This window comes from Manis javanica, chromosome 15, assembly GCF_040802235.1.
Source record: "Manis javanica isolate MJ-LG chromosome 15, MJ_LKY, whole genome shotgun sequence".
Classification (NCBI taxonomy): Eukaryota; Metazoa; Chordata; class Mammalia; order Pholidota; family Manidae; genus Manis; species Manis javanica.
Window position 1 is genome coordinate 33,384,231 of NC_133170.1, and position 17,907 is coordinate 33,402,137.

At 45.9% G+C, this 17,907-nt stretch overlaps 2 protein-coding genes across 6 annotated transcripts in view; one reads left to right on the plus strand and one right to left on the minus strand.

The window, feature by feature from the left end:
* Window positions 1-10,439, plus strand: part of BCL2L13 (BCL2 like 13) — a 116,203-nt gene extending 105,764 nt beyond the window's left edge. For 2 of the 3 annotated variants that reach the window (XM_037014879.2, XM_073223202.1), the window contains one exon: window positions 7,860-10,439. In XM_037014879.2, coding sequence (XP_036870774.1) covers window positions 7,860-8,588 — 729 coding nt within the window. In that variant the 3' untranslated portion in view covers window positions 8,589-10,439. The remainder of the gene's footprint in view (window positions 1-7,859) is intronic. The other variant, XM_037014880.2, reaches the window with a different exon arrangement.
* A 4,646-nt stretch (window positions 10,440-15,085) lies between these two features.
* BID (BH3 interacting domain death agonist) overlaps window positions 15,086-17,907 on the minus strand; it is a 33,191-nt gene continuing 30,369 nt past the window's right edge. For all 3 annotated transcript variants that reach the window (XM_017643095.3, XM_017643097.3, XM_073223203.1), the window contains 2 exons: window positions 17,314-17,526; window positions 15,086-16,277 (listed from right to left, as the gene is read on the minus strand). In XM_017643095.3, the coding sequence (XP_017498584.2) occupies window positions 16,266-16,277; window positions 17,314-17,526 (225 nt within the window). In that variant the 3' untranslated portion in view covers window positions 15,086-16,265. The remainder of the gene's footprint in view (window positions 16,278-17,313; window positions 17,527-17,907) is intronic.

Here is a 17,907-nt window from a genome sequence, read left to right on the forward strand (position 1 = left end):
TTGATCCATTGATTTTTAGTAGCATGTTGTTAAGCCTCTATGTGTTTGTGAGCCTTTTTGTTTTCTTTGTAGAATTTATTTCTACTTTTATACCTTTGTGGTCTGAAAAATTGGTTGGTAGAATTTCAATATTTTGGAATTTACTGAGGCTCTTTTTGTGAGCTAGTAGTATGTGTTCTATTCTTGACAATGTTCCATATGCACTTGAGAAGAATGTATATCCTGTTGCTTTTGGATGTAGAGTTCTATAGATGTCTATTAGGTCCATCTGTTCTAGTGTGTTGTTCAGTGCCTGTGTGTCCTTACTTAATTTCTTCCCGGTGGATCCTTTGGCGTGAGTGTTGTGTTGATGTCTCTAAAATGAATGCATTGCAGTCTATTTCCCTCTTTATATCTGTTAGTATTTTTTTAACATATGTTGGTGCTCCTGTATTGAGTGCATATATATTTCGAATGGTTATATCCTCTTCTTGGACTGAACCCTTTATCATTATGTAGTGTCCTTCTTTATCTCTTGTTACTTTCTTTGTTTTGAAGTCCATTTTGTCTGATATTAGTACTGCAACCCCTGCTTTCTTCTCACTGTTGTTTGTCTATACTTTGTTTTTCCATCCCTTGACTTTTAGTCTGTGCTTGTCTTTGGGTTTAAGGTGAGTTTCTTGTAAGCAGCATATATATGGGTCTTGCTTTTTTATTCATTCTATTACTCTATGTCTTTTGATTGGTGCATGAAGTCCATTTACATTTAGGGTGACTGTTGAGAGATATGTACTTATTGCCATTCCAGGCTTTAGATTCGTGGTCACCAAAGGTTCAAGGTTAGCTTCTTTAGTATCTTACTGCCTAACCTAGCTCACTTATTGAGCTGTTATATACACTGTCTGGAGATTCTTTTCTTCTCTCCCTTCTTATTCCTCCTCCTCCATTCTTCATATGTTGTGTGTTTTGTTCTGTGCTCTTTTTAGGAGTGCTCCCATCTTGAGCAGTCCCTGTAGGATGCCCTGTAGAGGTGGTTTGTGGGAAATAAAGTCCCTCAGCTTTTGATTGTCTGGGAATTGTTTAATCCCGTCATCATATTTAAATGATAGTCGTGCTGAATACATTATCCTTGGTTTAAGGCCCTTCTGTTTCATTGCATTAAGTATGTCATGCCATTCTCTTCTGGCCTGTAGGGTTTCTGTCGAGAGGTCTGATGTTAGCCTGATGGGTTTTCCTTTATAGGTGACCTTTTTCTCTCTAGCTGCCTTTAAAACTCTTTCCTTGTCCTTGATCGTTGCCATTTTAATTATTATGTGTCTTGGTGTTGTCCTCCTTGGATCCTTTCTGTTGGGGGTTCTGTGTAATTCCCTGGTCTGTTCGATTATTTCCTCCCCCAGTTTGGGGAAGTTTTCAGCAATTATTTCTTTAAATAGACTTTCTATCTGTTTTCCTCTTTCTTCTTCTTCTGTTTCCCTTATAATATGAATATTATTCCTTTTTGATTGCTCACATAGTTCTCTTAGTCTTGTTTCATTCCTGGAGATCCTTTTATCTCTCTGTATGTCAGCTTCTATATGTTCCTGTTCTCTGGTTTCTTTTCCTTCAATGGCCTCTTGCATCTTATCCATTCTGCTTATAAATCCTTCCAGGGATTGTTTCACTTCTGTGATCTCCTTCCTGACATCTGTGATCTCCCTCCGGACTTCATCCCATTGCTCTTGCATTTTTCTCTGCATCTCTGTCAGCATGTTCATGATTTTTATTTTGAATTCTTTTTCAGGAGGACTGGTTAGGTCTGTCTCCTTCTCAGGTGTCTTCTCTGTTATCTTTGTCTGCCTGTAGTTTTGCCTTTTCATGTTGATAGAGATAGTTTGCAGAGCTGGTACGAGTGACCGCTGGCAGAGCTTCCCTTCTTGTTGGTCTGTGGCCTTCCTTTCCTGGGAGAATAGCGACCCATAATGGCTTATGGTTGTCAGCTGTGCGCAGGCAGGGCTTCTGCTACTTGCGCGTTTGCCATGGAGTTTATCTCCGCTTTTGCTGTGGGCGTGTCCTGGCTGGGGCTGCTCCTCCAAAATGGTGTAGCCCCGTTGGAGGTGTAGTGGCTGGGCGGCTATTTATCTCCGTAAGGGGCCTCTGTGTTCCCTGTTGCCCAGGGGGTTAGAGTGCCCAGAGATCCCCAGATTCCCTGCCTCTGGTCTACGTGTCCTGTCCTGCCCCTTTAAGACTTCCAAGAAGCAGTCTCCAAACTAGAACAACAACAGCAACAATGAAAGAGGAAAAAGAAAAAAAAAAAAAGGAAAAAGCGTGTCATTTTCTTTGTCCTTAGGCGCCGGTTCCAGGCACCCACTCACCGGTCCTGCTGCCCTGCCTCCCTAGCACCGGTGTCCCTGTCCCTTCAAGGCTTCCAAAAAGCACCCGCCAAAAAAAAAAAAAAAAAATGTGAAAAACGCGCGATATTGTTTTTCCTAGGCGCCAGTCCCAGGCACCCGCTCACCAGCCCTGCCGCCCTGCCTCCCTGGCACTGGGGTCCCTGTCCCCCTAAGGCCTCCAAAAAGCACTCGCCAAAAAGAAAAAAAATAAGGGAGAAATGCGTGATTTTGTTCTCAGGCGCGAGTCCCAGGCACCCCCGCCTACTGTTCTTGCTGCCCTGCCTCCCTGGTATTGGGGTCCCCGTCCCTCCAAGGCTTCCAAAAAGCACTCGCCAAAAAAAAGAAGGGGAAAAACGCGCAATTTTCTTTTTCCTCAGGCACTGGCCCCAGGCCCCCACCCACCGGTCCCACTGCCCTGCCTCCCTAGTATTGGGAAAAACGCGCGATTTTCTTTGTCCCCAGGCGCCGGTCTCAGGCACCCGTTCACCAGTCTTGCTGCCCTGTTTCGCTGGTATTGGGGTCCCTGTCCCTTTAAGGCTTCCAGAAAGCACTCGCCAAAAAGAAAAAAAAAATAGGGGAAAAACACGCGATTTTCTACGTCCTCAGGTGCTGTTTTCAGGCACCTGCCAACCAGTCCTGCCGCCCTGCCTCCCTGGCATCCGGGTCCCCATCCTTTAAGGCTTCCAAAAAGCACTAGCCAAAAAGAAAAAAAAAAAGGGGGAAAAACGCGCGATTTTCTACGTCCTCAGGTGCCGGTTTCAGGCACCCACCAACCATTCCCGCCGCCCTGCCTCCCTGGCATCCGGGTCCCCATCCCTTTAAGGCTTCCAAAAAGCACTCGCCAAAAAAAGAAAAAAGGGGGGGGAAAATGCACGATATTCTTTGTCCTCAGGCGCTGGTCCCAGGCACCCACTCACTGGTCCTGGTGCCCTGCCTCCCTAGCATCGGGGTCCCTGTCCCTTTAAGGCTTCCAAAAAGCACTCGCCAAGAAAAAAAAACCGCTCTGGTTTCTTTCCACCCACCGGAGCCTGGGGGAGGGGCGCTCGGGTCCCGCCCAGCTGAGTCTTGTATCTTACCCCCTTCGCAAGGCGTTGTGTTCTTGCAGGTGTGGATGTGGTCTGGATGTTGTCCTGTGTCCTCTGGTGTCTATATTAGGAAGAGTTTTCTTTGTTATATTTTCATAGATCTATGTGTTTTGGGGAGATTTCCACTGCTCTACTCACGCTGCCATCCTGGCTCCGCCCCCTCCAGGGTGGCCATTTTGACAATATTAATTCTTCTTATCCATGAGCACAGGATGTGTTTCCATTTATTGGTATCTTCTTTAATTTCTTTCATGAGTGTCTTGTAGTTTTCAGAGTATAGGTCTTTCACTTCCTTGGTTAGGTTTATTCCTAGGTATTTTATTCTTTTTGATGCAGTTGTGAATGGAATTGTTTTCCTGAGTTCTCTTTCTGCTAGTTCATAGTTAGTGTTTAGGAATGTAACAGATTTCTGTGTATTAATTTTGTATCCTGCCACTTTGCTGAATTCAGATATTAGATCTAGTAGTTTTGGAGTGGATTCTTTAGGGTTAAGTACAATATCTTGGAGATGACCTTTTTTTTTTTTAAATCATTAGCTTCTAAATAGCAAAATTTCTAGCAATAAGAAGCAGCTACTTCAGGAATGGGATAAATCCACTATGATTCCTGGGTGTTTGGCTTAGCTTATTGGTGAAAGGTGCTGTTTATCTCCAGACGGGATTGCAGTGTCAAGGAGACAGTCAGGAGCCTTCTGCATTATTTGTAGTGAATTATAGTGATTGCTTATATTACAGTAACAGTAGAAAATGTTGAGCAAAGGGGGTAAATATATTTAGATATAGTAAGATACATTTAAGAGTAAATATTTTGAGATATATTTAGTACTTAGTGATTAAACAGAGGGATAGGAAGATAATGAGATAGACACTAACTAAACTGAAAAATCACTACATATGGGGTAGGACAGACTATGAAGTGGTAGCGGGAGTTCCTAGTCTTCTGTAGAACAGGGCTTCTCCTCCGTGACCAGTGGCCTCTGCTGTTGTAGGGCTGCATTCGCTTGTGAATGGGTTCTGATCCCACTCATTACTGATGGTAGCCCCAGAGCCAGGGAGTCTTGTATGTTGTTGCCATTATACTAAAATATAATGAGAGTTTAAAGGAAATGAAATCCCTAACAATTAACCCTAGAAGTCTCTTTTGGTTGTGTGGCTTTTGCAACCTTGGGAAAGGAATCCACATGCAGAAAGGCACTAATGGCAGAGATCTTTTTAAAAATAAAAAATGGAAGTATTAACTAGGTAGACCGTTAGTTACCTTGGTGCTATACTCTTCTGTTCCCTCTAGGCTGAACCTAATTACCCTTACTACCAAACAGTCGATTATTTTAATAGCCAACTATGTAGCAGTCTTGTTTAAGAATAAAATGACAGCTCAACAATAAAAAGACAACCCAATTTAAAAGCTTTGAATAAACATTGTTTCAAAGAAGATACATAAATGGCCAGTAAATGCATGAAAAAAATGTTCATCATCATTAGTTACCAGGGAGGTGCAAATCAAAACCAAATGTGGTGCACTTCACATCTCCTTGGAATGGCTATAAAAAAAGAAGCATTGAAAAAGATGTGGAGAAATTGGAAACCTTGTGCATTACTGTGAGAAATATAAAATGGTGCGGCTGCCTTGGAAAATAGTTTGGCAATTTCTCAGTAAACAAACATAGAATTATGTGACCTAGCAAACCCCAGGCCTATGTATGTAATCAAAAGAATTGAAAATAGGTAGTCAAACCAAACCCTGTACATGGTATTTGTAGTAGTGCTGGTGCTGTTCAGTCACCAAGAGGTAGAAACAAATGTTGACCAACTGATAAAATCAGTGCATCCATATGGTGAATTTTATAAGCCAACATAGAGAAGGAATCACTGACACAGGCTGCAGCGTGGATGAGCCCTGGAAACATGATGTGAAGTGAAAGAAGCAAACAGCCACATACTGTGTGGTTCCCTTTATAGGAACTTCCCCAGAAGAAGCAAAGGCAGAGGCAGAAAGTAGATTCACAGTGGCCAGTGTGTGCAGTGGAGACTTGCGAGTGACCACCAACGGGTTTCTTGTTGAGATGATGGTCATGTTTAGGAATTGAATCGTAGTAGTATTATATTTAGCGCATTGTGAATAGACTAAAAACCACTGAATCGTTCACCATGTTAGGTTATGTGAATTTTATGAATGTAAATCTCAATACTAAAAAGAAAGGAAGAAAAGATTTAAGAAAAGAACAAACACCAATCTCTCATGGTGCGCCCACATGCTCTGTCCTGTTTTATAGACACATGCAAAAAAACCCAGGAGATTATCTTCACCTGACTCAAAGTATTTCAAAGTGATTGCTGAGATTATTGAATACCCACTGATCTCAAGTCCTAGGAAGCAGCAGAGCCCCATGTGCATTTTACATTATTTTACTGTTACAGTATGTGTTAAACTGACTGTTCATTCATGTTGTCAGCGCTTCCAGTCAAAAGTAGGCAAATAGTAGTTAAGTTCTGGGGGAGTCAGAACTGCCGATGACATGGGCAGAAGGGCGCCCTGACCTCTGTGCTGAAGAGGTGCTGTAATATGCACTCTCATGTGATCCTGCCCCATAGAACGACCCCTATATTGGTTCAATGTATAATATAATTTCTAAAGAAATATTTTACTTCCAGCTTTTGATATTTGTTTTTTAGAAGAGATGATGGAGGAGGGAAAATTTTGTTAATTTCTCTACCCAAGGAAGGGTTTTGTTTCAAATTGCTTTTATTTAAAAATTTTTCTGTCTAGATGCCAGTAGCCCTTTGTCCTGCCATCCTGCCACCAAAAACAATAAAAATGACAACAGAAACAACGGAAAAATAGCATAATTGATTGGTCACTGTGTAAAGCACCATGCTGAGCACCACAAATAGTGCATCTAAGTTTTGTAACAGCCTTATCAAGCCAGTCTTCCCCTTTTTATTTATGAAGAATTTGAAGTTTAAGAGGCTAAGCAAGGTGCTTACATTCACACAGCTGGTATGTGGTGGAACTGGAATTCAAACCAGTTCTTTCTTACTATAAATACTGTATTTTTAATTATTGTTCTGTTTTGCCTCTGCTCATATACATTCATAAGCTCTCTCTGATGCCTCCCATGCCCTCTTAAGGAAATTGAAGCAGGGGTTGAACTGAGACAGAATGTAGACCATACGATAGTGTGGTTGTTCAGGTGTGTTCCTGGTTCCTTCTCTTGGTGTAGCTGATGGAGGGACTATTTACTGATTTATAGTAGAACCTTCATGTAAATAGAAAGTTCTTGGTCGTGATTGAAAGGTAAAATTACCCTACTTAATATAAATAGTGGCTATAATCACCTAAGTGGGAATTAATTTGCTTTACATGTCCTGTTCAGGCTTTCCACAGCATTTCTCAGTGTCATTCAGACATTGTACAACTTCCTATAGATTTCTGTGATGTCACAACACTCTCCTGCTTCTCTTCCTGCCTTCTGGTCATATCTTAACCTTTGGGTTCCCCTAGCCCCCCATGCATACAGCTTTCTTAAAGCTCACTGTATCGTTTTGAGGTTATTTATTCCTGTGTCATCTTCACATCTAGACAGTGAATTTTTTTAAGAACAAAAACTGGGCCTCATCGTTCTTATAACACTGGCACATAACACAGCATCTGATAGGCCCTGTTAAATTAAACTGTGAAATGTGATTTGAAGACCACTCCTCTCTCCTTACATGGCTTTTATGTAGACTCCGGCTAAGGAAATAAGCAGGAGCACTGCATTTGTCACGTCCCTCACCTGCCGCTGCTGTCGGGGTGTCTGAAGTGGCACTGCTGTTTGGTGGCCCAGTCGTTTCCTACTGGACTGTCTGTATTTCTTAACTCTCTGTCCCGCCCTAGCTGAACTTCATGTTCTTTGTGGCCACCGTGCACTAAGGAAACCAGGCTACTTGCTGTTCCCCTTTTATTCTTCTGTGCTTTTGCCATTATGGAGTCTTCCACCCTGCTTTTCCCAGGGACTCCGACCTGTTCTGCAGTCATGCTGAGGCTGCCAGCCATCTCGCTGCCCCCTCCAGCTCCGCCAAGGGAAGCCAGGGTACAGCTCCACCTGCCAAGGGATGGATTCCCTGGGAGCAAGGTTCTTCTTGCCTTTGTTTTCTCTGCTGTTTTACCTTCATTATTTCATTGACTATATATAAATTGAATTGAATATAAATTAACTTTTTTATTTTTTGTAGCTTCAAGGAAACTGGTCAGAGGACTGTTTTGTTAAAAATTCTTCCTCTGCATTGGTCTACAAGTAAATGCATTCAATCCAGAAACTACAAAGGGTGGCTTAAACAGTGTACTTTATCCTGGAACTTCAGTTTGGGAATTTTTTTGTCCAGATTTGCATTTATTTTAAATATATTTACCATTCTTTGTGTTGACTCTCCTCCTCCTTTTCTAGGGCACTGTCTTTAATCTTGAGGCAGAGGAAGAAGAGTACCCTGGAGTTGCTGCAGAAGACAGCAATGACATTTATATCCTGCCCAGTGACAACTCTGGACAAGTCAGCCCTCCAGAGTCCCCAACCGTGACCACTTCGTGGCAGTCGGAGAGCTTGCCAGTTTCGCTGTCAGCCAGCCAGAGCTGGCACACAGAAAGCCTACCAGTGTCCCTAGGTCCCGAGTCCTGGCAGCAGATCGCAATGGATCCGGAAGAGGTCAAAAGCTTAGATAGCAACGGGGCTGGAGAAAAGAGCGAGAACAACTCGTCCAATTCTGACATCGTGCACGTGGAGAAAGAGGAAGTCCCAGAGGGCGTGGAAGAGGTGGCCGCAGTGCCCGGGGTCTCCCCAGCGGGGCAGCTGCAGGAGCCGCTCCCCAGAGGCCCTGCGCCCTTGCTTCTGCGCGCCCCTGCCACAGCCTTGCTGGAGGCGAAGGAACCCAACCTGGAAGTGATGGCAGCTGAGGAAGCCGGCCCTGCTCCGCCTGGGCTCCCGGAGCTCGGTGGCGACGAGACCTCGGTGGTGGGGCTGAGAGCCGCGAGTGAGCCCGCTGCGGGGGAGCACCCTGCCGGAGAGGGGCGGGCCGTCGCCCTGTCCGAGGGCAGGGCCATACTGCTGCTTGGGGGGGCCGCTGCGCTCGCCCTCCTGGCAGTGGCTGTTGGGGTAGCGCTGGCTCTGAGGAAGAAGTAGCAGGGTTTTCCAAAGAGGAAGAAGACAGAAAGGACAGGAGGTGTCAGCTGGATGGACTGAATTTGAACTGCCTGCATCTGGACATTGGTGGAGCCCTGGGTAATGGGCTGCTGCTGCTCGCCAAGGCAGTGGGTTTGGCCCACACGTTAGAGCGTTGAGGTGGGGGGTGTTCACATTTGTCTGGTTCTAAGTTCCGAGGGCCTGGGCTTACGCTAGATTCAGAATCTTGAGAGTAAAGTATCCCTCCCAAAATAGGGTTTCTCCGCCTCGGCGTCTGACTTCTTGACGCTCCTGGGCGGGGTGGGGGCTGTCTGTGCTCTGCATGGTGTGTGGCAGCGCCCATGGCCCCTACCAAGTGCCAGCGGCGGCCTCTCCCTCGGTTGTGATGACCGAGACAATCTCCCAGCGCTGCCAAATGTCTCTTGGGGGCGTTCTTCATGTTGAGATCCACAGCTTTGTGGGGAGAGGGTTAATTTGGGAGAATCCGGGATACAAAGTCCCAGGCAGGAGGGTTTAGCTGTGGGCTCTTTAGCTACTGACGTGTTTCGCCCTTGGAGTCTTTCATCTTCCCGATGAACATGCTGTTTTGACTCTCTTGTCCTCCTCACCTTCTCAGGCCTGTAGCACGAGGGTGCCCACCGCTGTGCCCCAGCTGCCTCAGGTACCGCCCCGTTCCTCCCCAACCCCCGTGCCTCCCAGCATCCGGGAGAGCGCCTGCTGTGCACCGGCAAGTCCCCCATGCGCCTCGCAGCCTCCCTTGTAAAGATGCTGCCTTTAGTCCTCTTTAGAAAATCACTACAAAATAAGAGAGACCCAGAGTCCCCTGCCAGGGAGTGCGAGGGCAATCAGCTGGTCCGGCTAGAGGTCTGTGTCGTTCAGAAGCAGGCGGCGTAGAGGACCCCTGGGGCCCCTGCCGGGCCTCCGGGTGCGGCCTGCCCGTGGGCTGCGGCGCGGCTGGGGGCCCCAGTGCCTGCCAGGCCTGCTGCAGCTGTCCCACATCTGGCCCGTCTTGCTGGTCAGCCATCTCCTCTGTGGTCTTTTGCCATGTGGTAAGGATTTTCACACTTGGGCTTCCAGAAGAGTTGAATCATAACTGATTAAATACAGAAAGTCTCCTAAATATTACTGCAACAAAAAGTGGGAAAACAGTTTGAATTCTTGAGGCTGCCCTTGAAATCCAGTGTGGCTTTCAGATCTGCGATTGCAGGCTTGCTTCCTAAACCCTTCACAGCCAAACCCTAAGCACCCTGACCTGTATGTGCTGGAGAACCAGCACGATTTCCTTTCCCCTCACTGAGCCTGTCCTTAAGTGGGTGGGACTGTGTCTTTTCCTGCCTGAGGGTCATAGTATCATGATGTAGGACACAGCATGCTTGGTATAGGTCACCCCAGATTTACCTTAGAAACATAAATTACTTTTTAGATCCTGAAATTTGTAAAAAAATTACTTTGTCTATCCTTATCATCAAAATGATATTTTGAATGTGCTTTTAAAAATTTATTTCTTGAAATTAAATCTCCCAGATGCAACATACTGTTTAAAAGTTGGCCAAGAAAGGGTCTGAAGTCTTTGTCTGTTGAGCTTTATTGTGCACTGTAGCTTTGTGTTCTGAGTTCTGGTGTCCCACTTTTAAGCGATATTTTTAAGGGTTTTGGCATACCTTGATTAGTACCACTGGAGATGAGGGTGCATGAGATCCATGTGGCGAACCCTTTCTCCCCACAGGCTCTGAGGTGTGCATCAGGGCATTCTGTGTTCTTTTGCTGCACTAGTGTTTGCACGGCATCAGAGCATCGTGGTGAGTCACTGTGATTTTCCCTTTTAGAATAAAATTCTTTCCTTCTAGTGTTCACACTTTTAAACTATCCTCCACTGCACTGGCAGGACACATTTAGCATGAACAGGAACCAGGTTCATTTCTGAGCCACTAAAGGGTCTGTAACTAGGTCCTCAGGTGTGTCCCACCCAGGTGGCACATTGCCATTGGATGCTGCCTCGCTGTGCCCTCTGTTGAACATTCACCCAGAGCCATCTGGTGCACTGTGCTGGGAAATGGTGACAGGTGGTGTCTTCCATCGGCTTCTCTACATGGGGCATCAGTCCTGAGTCATCAGCCGGGCCAGGGCCCTCTTCTCAGTCCTTGCACTCTGCCTGTGGTTGTGGATGGCGCATGCCAGCAGGGGCTGCTTCGGACAGCAGCTCCTAGTTTTTGCTACTACTTTTTAGCCCCCCCGTTTTTGGCAAGGGCTGGTAGGAGGCCATTCCTTCCTGCCTCCTGACTTATAACATCTAAGTGTCAGGTTAAGGAAAGATTCAAGAGTAACCAACTTGATTATGGAACTCAAATGCAGAATTAAGGTCACCCTGGTTATCCCCATTCTTTGAACTTTGAGGAAGAGTCTTTGTTAGGTCCTCCAGAACCTTACCTGCTCTACTGAATGTAGTGATTTGTGATCACTTGGCAAAAAGCCAGTGAGGGTTTCTAGAGAAACGTACTAGAACTAAAGGACGCCACTCTGTCCTGTGTATTAAAGTGGTAACAGTCCCGGGCCCATGGAAGTCAGTGTCTGCAGTGTGCCTCAGGGACTTGCTGCCACCACCACCCTCTAGGAAGCACTCTCGCTGGAAAGCAGTTGTTGGCCATCTGGCTCAGGCAGTCACTTCCCAGAGTCATCTTTGGTAACTCCTCACCTGTTTGCCCATGTTTTATATCAGATGCAACCATGACATAGGTGTGTTCTGGGGGAATTACCAGTGAACCCAGAGACATGGTACTTTGAAGCACAGCTACCATTATCTTCCTGAGGAAATCAATTTCCTCAGCCTTTGTGCTAATTCCCTGTAATAACATAAAAGTCTTGCCGGCTTCTTGCCTTTTTCCCTAAGGGCATGACATGTGGACAAATGCCATACCCATGGAATTTTTAAAATTATTTTGAAGTGTTTCATAGAAATTAAAGGTAAGAACATTTTTTCCACTTCCTCTTAACTTCTTGCATCTTTTTACACAAACTTGTCTTTCAAAGGATTTGAGGTGATGACCATATTTCCAGCGAGCCTGTAGGCGGCCTATCACTTGGTACCACAGGTTCCCTCACAAGCAGGAGGCCATGTGGCCAGGCTGTGGCCCCACCTCCGCACAGGGGGAGCAAGCGCAGCGATATTCTGAGAGCCCTTTGCAAAGCTTATCAGTCTAGTTGTAATCGCTCCATTTTATCATTATTGTTCTCTTACTGTGCCTAATTTGTAAATAAAACCTCAGCACAGGTACATATGTACTGGCAAAAAACAGTACATATGGGATCCAGTACTGTGTAAGTTCAGGCATCCCTGGGGGATCTTGGGATGTCTTTTTGCAGATAAGGGCGGGCCTGCCATGTATCATTTAACGTCTCAGCGACACACTTGATGCCAGAAAAATGCCTCTTCTCTGGAGGACCAAGTCCTCCCGTAGCAACAGCCTGTGATACCATCCAGCTGGGAGAGGGCTGTGTGAAGGTGCATACTTTCCATAGTAGAGCTCCATGTCCTAAGAAAGCGTGGGTACCCTTAAGCTTTGCAAATTCTGCTGAGCTCAGGGTGCTAGAGACTGCGCTAGTGCTCTCATGTCCCTTACTTGCCCTTCCCAGTTCTGTTCATAGTCCTTATCCCCCAACCCTCACCCTGTTCACACTTGGCAGTGAAACTAAATCAGTTTAATAACATCTCTAGTCTTTTAGCATGAGAAGCAAGCCAGTGATTTGAATTTTCCTGACTCTAGGTCACACCTTGCAAAGCAGTATTGGCAGGCTTTCAGCAAATGGTTGTGCCAACTACATGCTGCACAAGGGCAGCTCATGCCCACATACTGTGCCCTGGAAGTGGGGGAGCCCCTTCTAGATTTTGCAAAGGCCCATCTAGTCTAGATACCAAGTGTGCAAGCAGGAAGAGTATGTCCAGAGTGGTTCCCAGCTTCTGATTAACACCAGATGCTTTCCCTTCAAACACAAGCCATACTGTGTGTTAACAGAACAGCAGTTTTCACTGGCACCAATCTTTCATTAGCTTTCCTAGTTAATATTTAAGAAACTATTTGGCATTACCCCTTCCCCTTCCCTCTTTCTAGTTGCCCATTTTCCTTCTCCCCTGCCTATGCCATAGGTTGTGGAACTGAGTGGGGGATACCTCATTACACTCAGAGGGTCCCAACTCAGAAGGGGTGGCCCGGCTCAGCTGCACATGCAGCTTGCTCAGAAGTGACACCAGGTGGCTTCCCAGTGAGAGCCTTCTGTTTTACCCCCGTACACTAGGGGATGGGAAGTTAGTAGCCACCTTGGCTGTAGAACACCAATTTCTTGAAATTCAGTCACATTTTTTAAATTAAAGTATCATTGGTATACAACCTTATGAAGGTTGTACATGAACAACATTGTGGTTTTAACATTCTCCCATATCAAATCCTCATTCCTCCATTGCAGTCACTGTGCATCAGCGTAGTAAGATGCTGTGGAGTCATGACTCGTCTCCGTGCTGTACTGCCTTCTCCTTCTGTCCCTGTTTTTTTTTAGTCACTTCATTATAGGACGCACAGCCAGCTGGAAACTGTCATGTCATGTTACTAAAATACTACATCCTGCCTTTCCTTTCTTTGCACAAGACTTAAGTCTGCCTGTTTGCCATGATCCCCACTTTGAAAGCATAGAGCCCTCCACACGCTTGTGCTTACCCTGCAGGAGCCCTGGCCAGGCAGCTGCGACAGCTCAGGTGGAAACTGCTCTCAGGGATACTCGCCAGGCATCCAGGCCTTGTAACAAGTTAAGACGCAGCAGCCGGCACACCGTGGCTCTTGGCCTGTTCTCACCTCTCCTAAGGGGGAACTTCATAGCAGTTCTGCCCGCTTCTACCACCCTGAGTATTATTTGCATCCACTAGAAGAAACTGGCTAATCAGTGTACTGTTAGCAGATCAAGTGCTCCAAAATTTTCAGGCTGTCTTGCTGCCTTTTCTAGGACTAAGAGGCAGTTTGGTCTTCCCTGTTGTATCTGGAGTATTGGGCTGTTCTGAGATTTCTAGGAGCATCAGTGCGCTGTCAGATGGGGCCTGCACCCCAGAGGACAGGTGGGGCTTGTCTCTGGGTGGCTTCTTCCTGTCTCAGCCTTTCATTCCTTGGATTCAAAGTGCCTCGTCTTTCCTAAGTCATTGTTAACTGAATTCAACCTACTGGGTCTGCTGCTCTCATCTCAAAATGCCAGAGAAAGGGGCCACCTTGCGCGTCAGTACTCGTGCCTCACCCCGGCAGCTTGGCTCCTTTCCGCGTGGAGTCCTGGCGGCTCCCCTCCCACAGTGCCAACATATTCCGTGCATTCCTGTTATTCTGGCTCCCCTTTTTCCTTCCTTTCTGCCTTTTAGCCAACTTTGGGAGAAGGAACAGAATTCAAATCTGTGGACTGTGCTTCATGTTGGCAGCATTGTGTTGGGGAGAACACACTGAGGGCCACAATAAAATGAGCTGAAGGTAACTGACAGTCTCGCCATTCATGTGGTCCCTCGTGCCTGTGACTTAGGAGGGGACTCTTGCAGTCACAAGTATACACGTACCTGCTTTACTTTCAGGTACAAAAATATAACACTAATGTCCAGTGGACACTCCATGTCCGGGTTCCCAGTCAGCACAGCTAATGACATGTTAGCAAATAAAAGCAGGTTATGATGAGCCTTTGTAGGCTCATGCATCTCGGCAGGGAACACCGGACCCAGACGTGAGCTCAGACAGTCAGACCCACCTTACACACATATACCAAACATCTTTTAACTTTAACCAAGGAATTCTGATAATTTGATTCAAATATTTTAAAAACAGGATGAAACACATCATCTGAATTCATGTCACTTTTCAGTTACATCCACAAGGATTGTTGCCAGTGTAAAATACTCGTTCCCAGGACACGTCCAAGTCATCACGGCTGTGATGTACTACAGACTGGAACGTGTTTCTGATATGGTGCAATCTTTTTATAATGCTGGAGTGGGGAAGGGAGGTAATAATCTTGCTTTACAACCAAGAAAGTATATCTAACTTGGTTTGGAAAAATTTACATCAAAATGTGTGTACAGACTGCATCAAAATGGTGGCCTACTGTATTAATTTAAGCAAAACACTGGCAGTTAGCTCCAAGTTGACCACTTGTATTTAAATTGCTCCTTCTGGAAGAAAATCTCTATCCCTAGTGAGAATCTGGTTTCATTGACACATGTATGGATGGTTGGTGTATATGTGTGACTCAACTTGTTTTCACTGTGATATGAATCCCTCAGTAGTGTTACTGGAAGATTTATTTCCAAATGGTGGTCCTTCTTATATTGCATGCAACATCTGTTTACTTTTAGTATCTGTAAGGCCAAGACAGAAGGGCCTGCAGGTACCAGACAGACCCAGCCCTAGTGTGTAGTGTATTTAATGCTTAATGATGTACATTTTTATCTTCTGATCCAATTTCTCTCAAGGAACTGGAGACTATTTTGGTAACAAAGTATTTATTAGTACCTAATTATTCTGGTTCAGAGCCTTCCTGTTCACAGTAACAAGAGCACTGCTGTTGAAGGTACTGTGTGTGGTACAGACCCAGCCATCACCATACTTCTCTTAAAGGGAATTCCAGGAAACATGCTGGGAAGAACAGCCCAGTGTCACACTGTTTCTCATGGAAGCTCTCCCTGGTTTATTACTTGTATTCTGACTACGTCACTAGGATCCTCTCCTCAGTAATTGAATTTTTAAGTCTGTTCTTTCTCCTCTTTTCTGCCTAGAAGTCTGTTTTCTCCAGCTGCAGCTTCTTAGGCAGAGGCAAGCTGAACAACATGGTGGAGAAGTGAAAATAAAAGATTCTTAGCATACATTCCCCACAGGGTGTACACAGCAGCTTCTGGTACTCCACCCCTTAAAACGGTTATCATCAAAGTCAGGACTGCTTAGGAAAAAAAAAAAAAGTGCATTTAGTCACCTGACTTTGGAAACTGTGGTTGCCATGGGCCCTTAAGTCCCCTTCACACCTTTTAATCAATCACCTATAGTTCTTGTTGTCTCAAAAAAAAAAAAAGGGGAAATCAAGTTGAAAAATGTCAAACAGATGACCTTTCCTCCTTGTTTAAAAGTACCACGCACCAGTACAAAACCGGTACCCTTCAGTTTTGAAAAAGGAAGACTGTTGCTGCCTTAGTATTACGATGTTCCTTCGAGAGGAGTTCGCATGAGCTGGAGGCATGGGCACCCTCCTCGAAATGCCTCCTCTAATCCTTGCTCCCCTCACACGACACTGCCCGCTCCAAGGTCTGCCCCAGGGGTGCACTTTAACAGTAAAGTTTTTTAACAAAAAAAATTGTGTTTTTCCTTCTGCCTTACAATCTGCTTTTTAAAATTTAATTTGAAGTGAGGAGCTGTACAGTTGAAGTAAGATAAAGGCACATGTGCGGTGGACTTAGAAGATGGCATGAAACTCGGTCAGTGTGTTCATTTGGACATTTTCATTCAAGTATTTTGAAACATCATCCTTAAAATAGAAATAAATAGCTATCATCTCATGCCCATCTTCTCTGAAACCTTCATTTAAATGGCCAGGGCTCTATGTCGGCTGGAGGCTGGCATGCTGCTTGTCGCCGTGTCAAGTTTTAACCAGACATGCTTCTATGGAGTCAACTACTCAGTCCATCCGCTAGAGGGAGAGAGGAAAACAGTCAGTCAGTCTACTCTGCGAACCGGGATTCAGTACTTGACCTACAGAAGTGAAGCTGCGGTTTGTGCAAAAACCCACTCTGGAGCCCTGCCACCCCACACCCCCACATCCTTTTCAAGGCATGGGAGCAATGGCCAAAAAAGCCTTCCCAGCTGCTGAGATCAGCTTGTTTAACCCCTGATTTGAGATTTATATCTGTTCTATTTTCAAATCCCTGTGTAATCGCAGCACGGCACATAGGGAATGCTGTTAAGGCTTTTCAGTAAATGTTAAGAGGGTGAGATGCCTGAGCACTGCTTTTGACACAAAATCCCACACCTGCACTAATGTTTTCACATTTACAGACCAGCTCTATCCACTAACTTCCCACTCGGGTCTGTGAAATGAGGCGGCTGACTTGAGGCCTGCCCTCCCCTGCAGCGGTGGCTAGACTGACTTCCAGTTGCCTAGTGACGGGGCAGATGTTTCCAGGGGAAGATTAGAGATAGCTCCTTCCCTCCCTGACTATTCTTGTGGTCTCTCTCCCCCTCATCGTTCTTGGAAAGCATGTTTTAAAATTTAGCTATTTTTGTGACAGGAGGTTGAGAGCAGACCTAGGAAGCTCAGCTTGGGGCTATCCCACCACTTCTTCAGCCCCACATCTGTACCCAACACGTCTATACCCAACATGTCTACACCATAGGTTGCAACTACATCAACAGTATGAAGCCTTTGCCATCCCTCTGACAGTAGCATGTCTTAAAAATACAACTGGTAGAGCTCCAGAGGACATCAGGTGTTCATCACCACCTTCTGCCACATAACTTTCTTGCTCATGAAGGCAAACCCAGCCTTTCCACCTGAGCAGGAAGGTGGAGCCTGCCTCAGGGCTCAGTCACCAGAAGCAGAGAAGGGATGAAAGAAGCCTGTGGCAAAGAGCTCTGCCAGGCTCCAGCCCCTGGGGGCAGACAGCGTAGGGGCAGGCAGAGACCAGGAGGACTCTCAACTGCGGAGGAGGTGACAGCCTGGTTCTTACATTTCTGACTAAGTTCCTCACATAGGTGAACAGGTTCTGGTTAATAAAATTCACTGCTGTGAGAAAGACGCCACGGAGCAGGCTTGGGGTGTGATCAGCCACTTTCTTGGCCAGCATCATGGCCAACAGAAGCACGGTCTTCTCCTCCTCCAGGTCTTTAGGGCAGGTCTGCATGACCTCCTCCAGAGCAGCAGAGAGGCACCTTGTTCTGTCCTGCAGGGGCCAAGACAGAAGGTCACACAGAGTCGAGTTTACTAATAGGCTCCCATCTGATAGGAAACAGCCCTTTGATGCTACATATGAAGAAGCGAGCTTTCATTTCAGAGGCAAGTACTTACCCAGCAGCTAAGTAGGCTGGGGGACAGAATGTGAAACAATCATTTGAGAGGCAATGAGAAGGGGAGACAGGTCACTCCCTGGAGGGAGACTCATGGACCAAATACTGGCCTCCTGAGCAGCATGCATTCACATTAGACACTAAAGAGAGACTACAGATGAAGTCACAATCTGCCTCTAATGGTATATTTAAAGTTTAAACTTAACATTTGACTACCAAGATGTCCTAGGCCAACCTTACTGGTGCAGGCCTAGCTC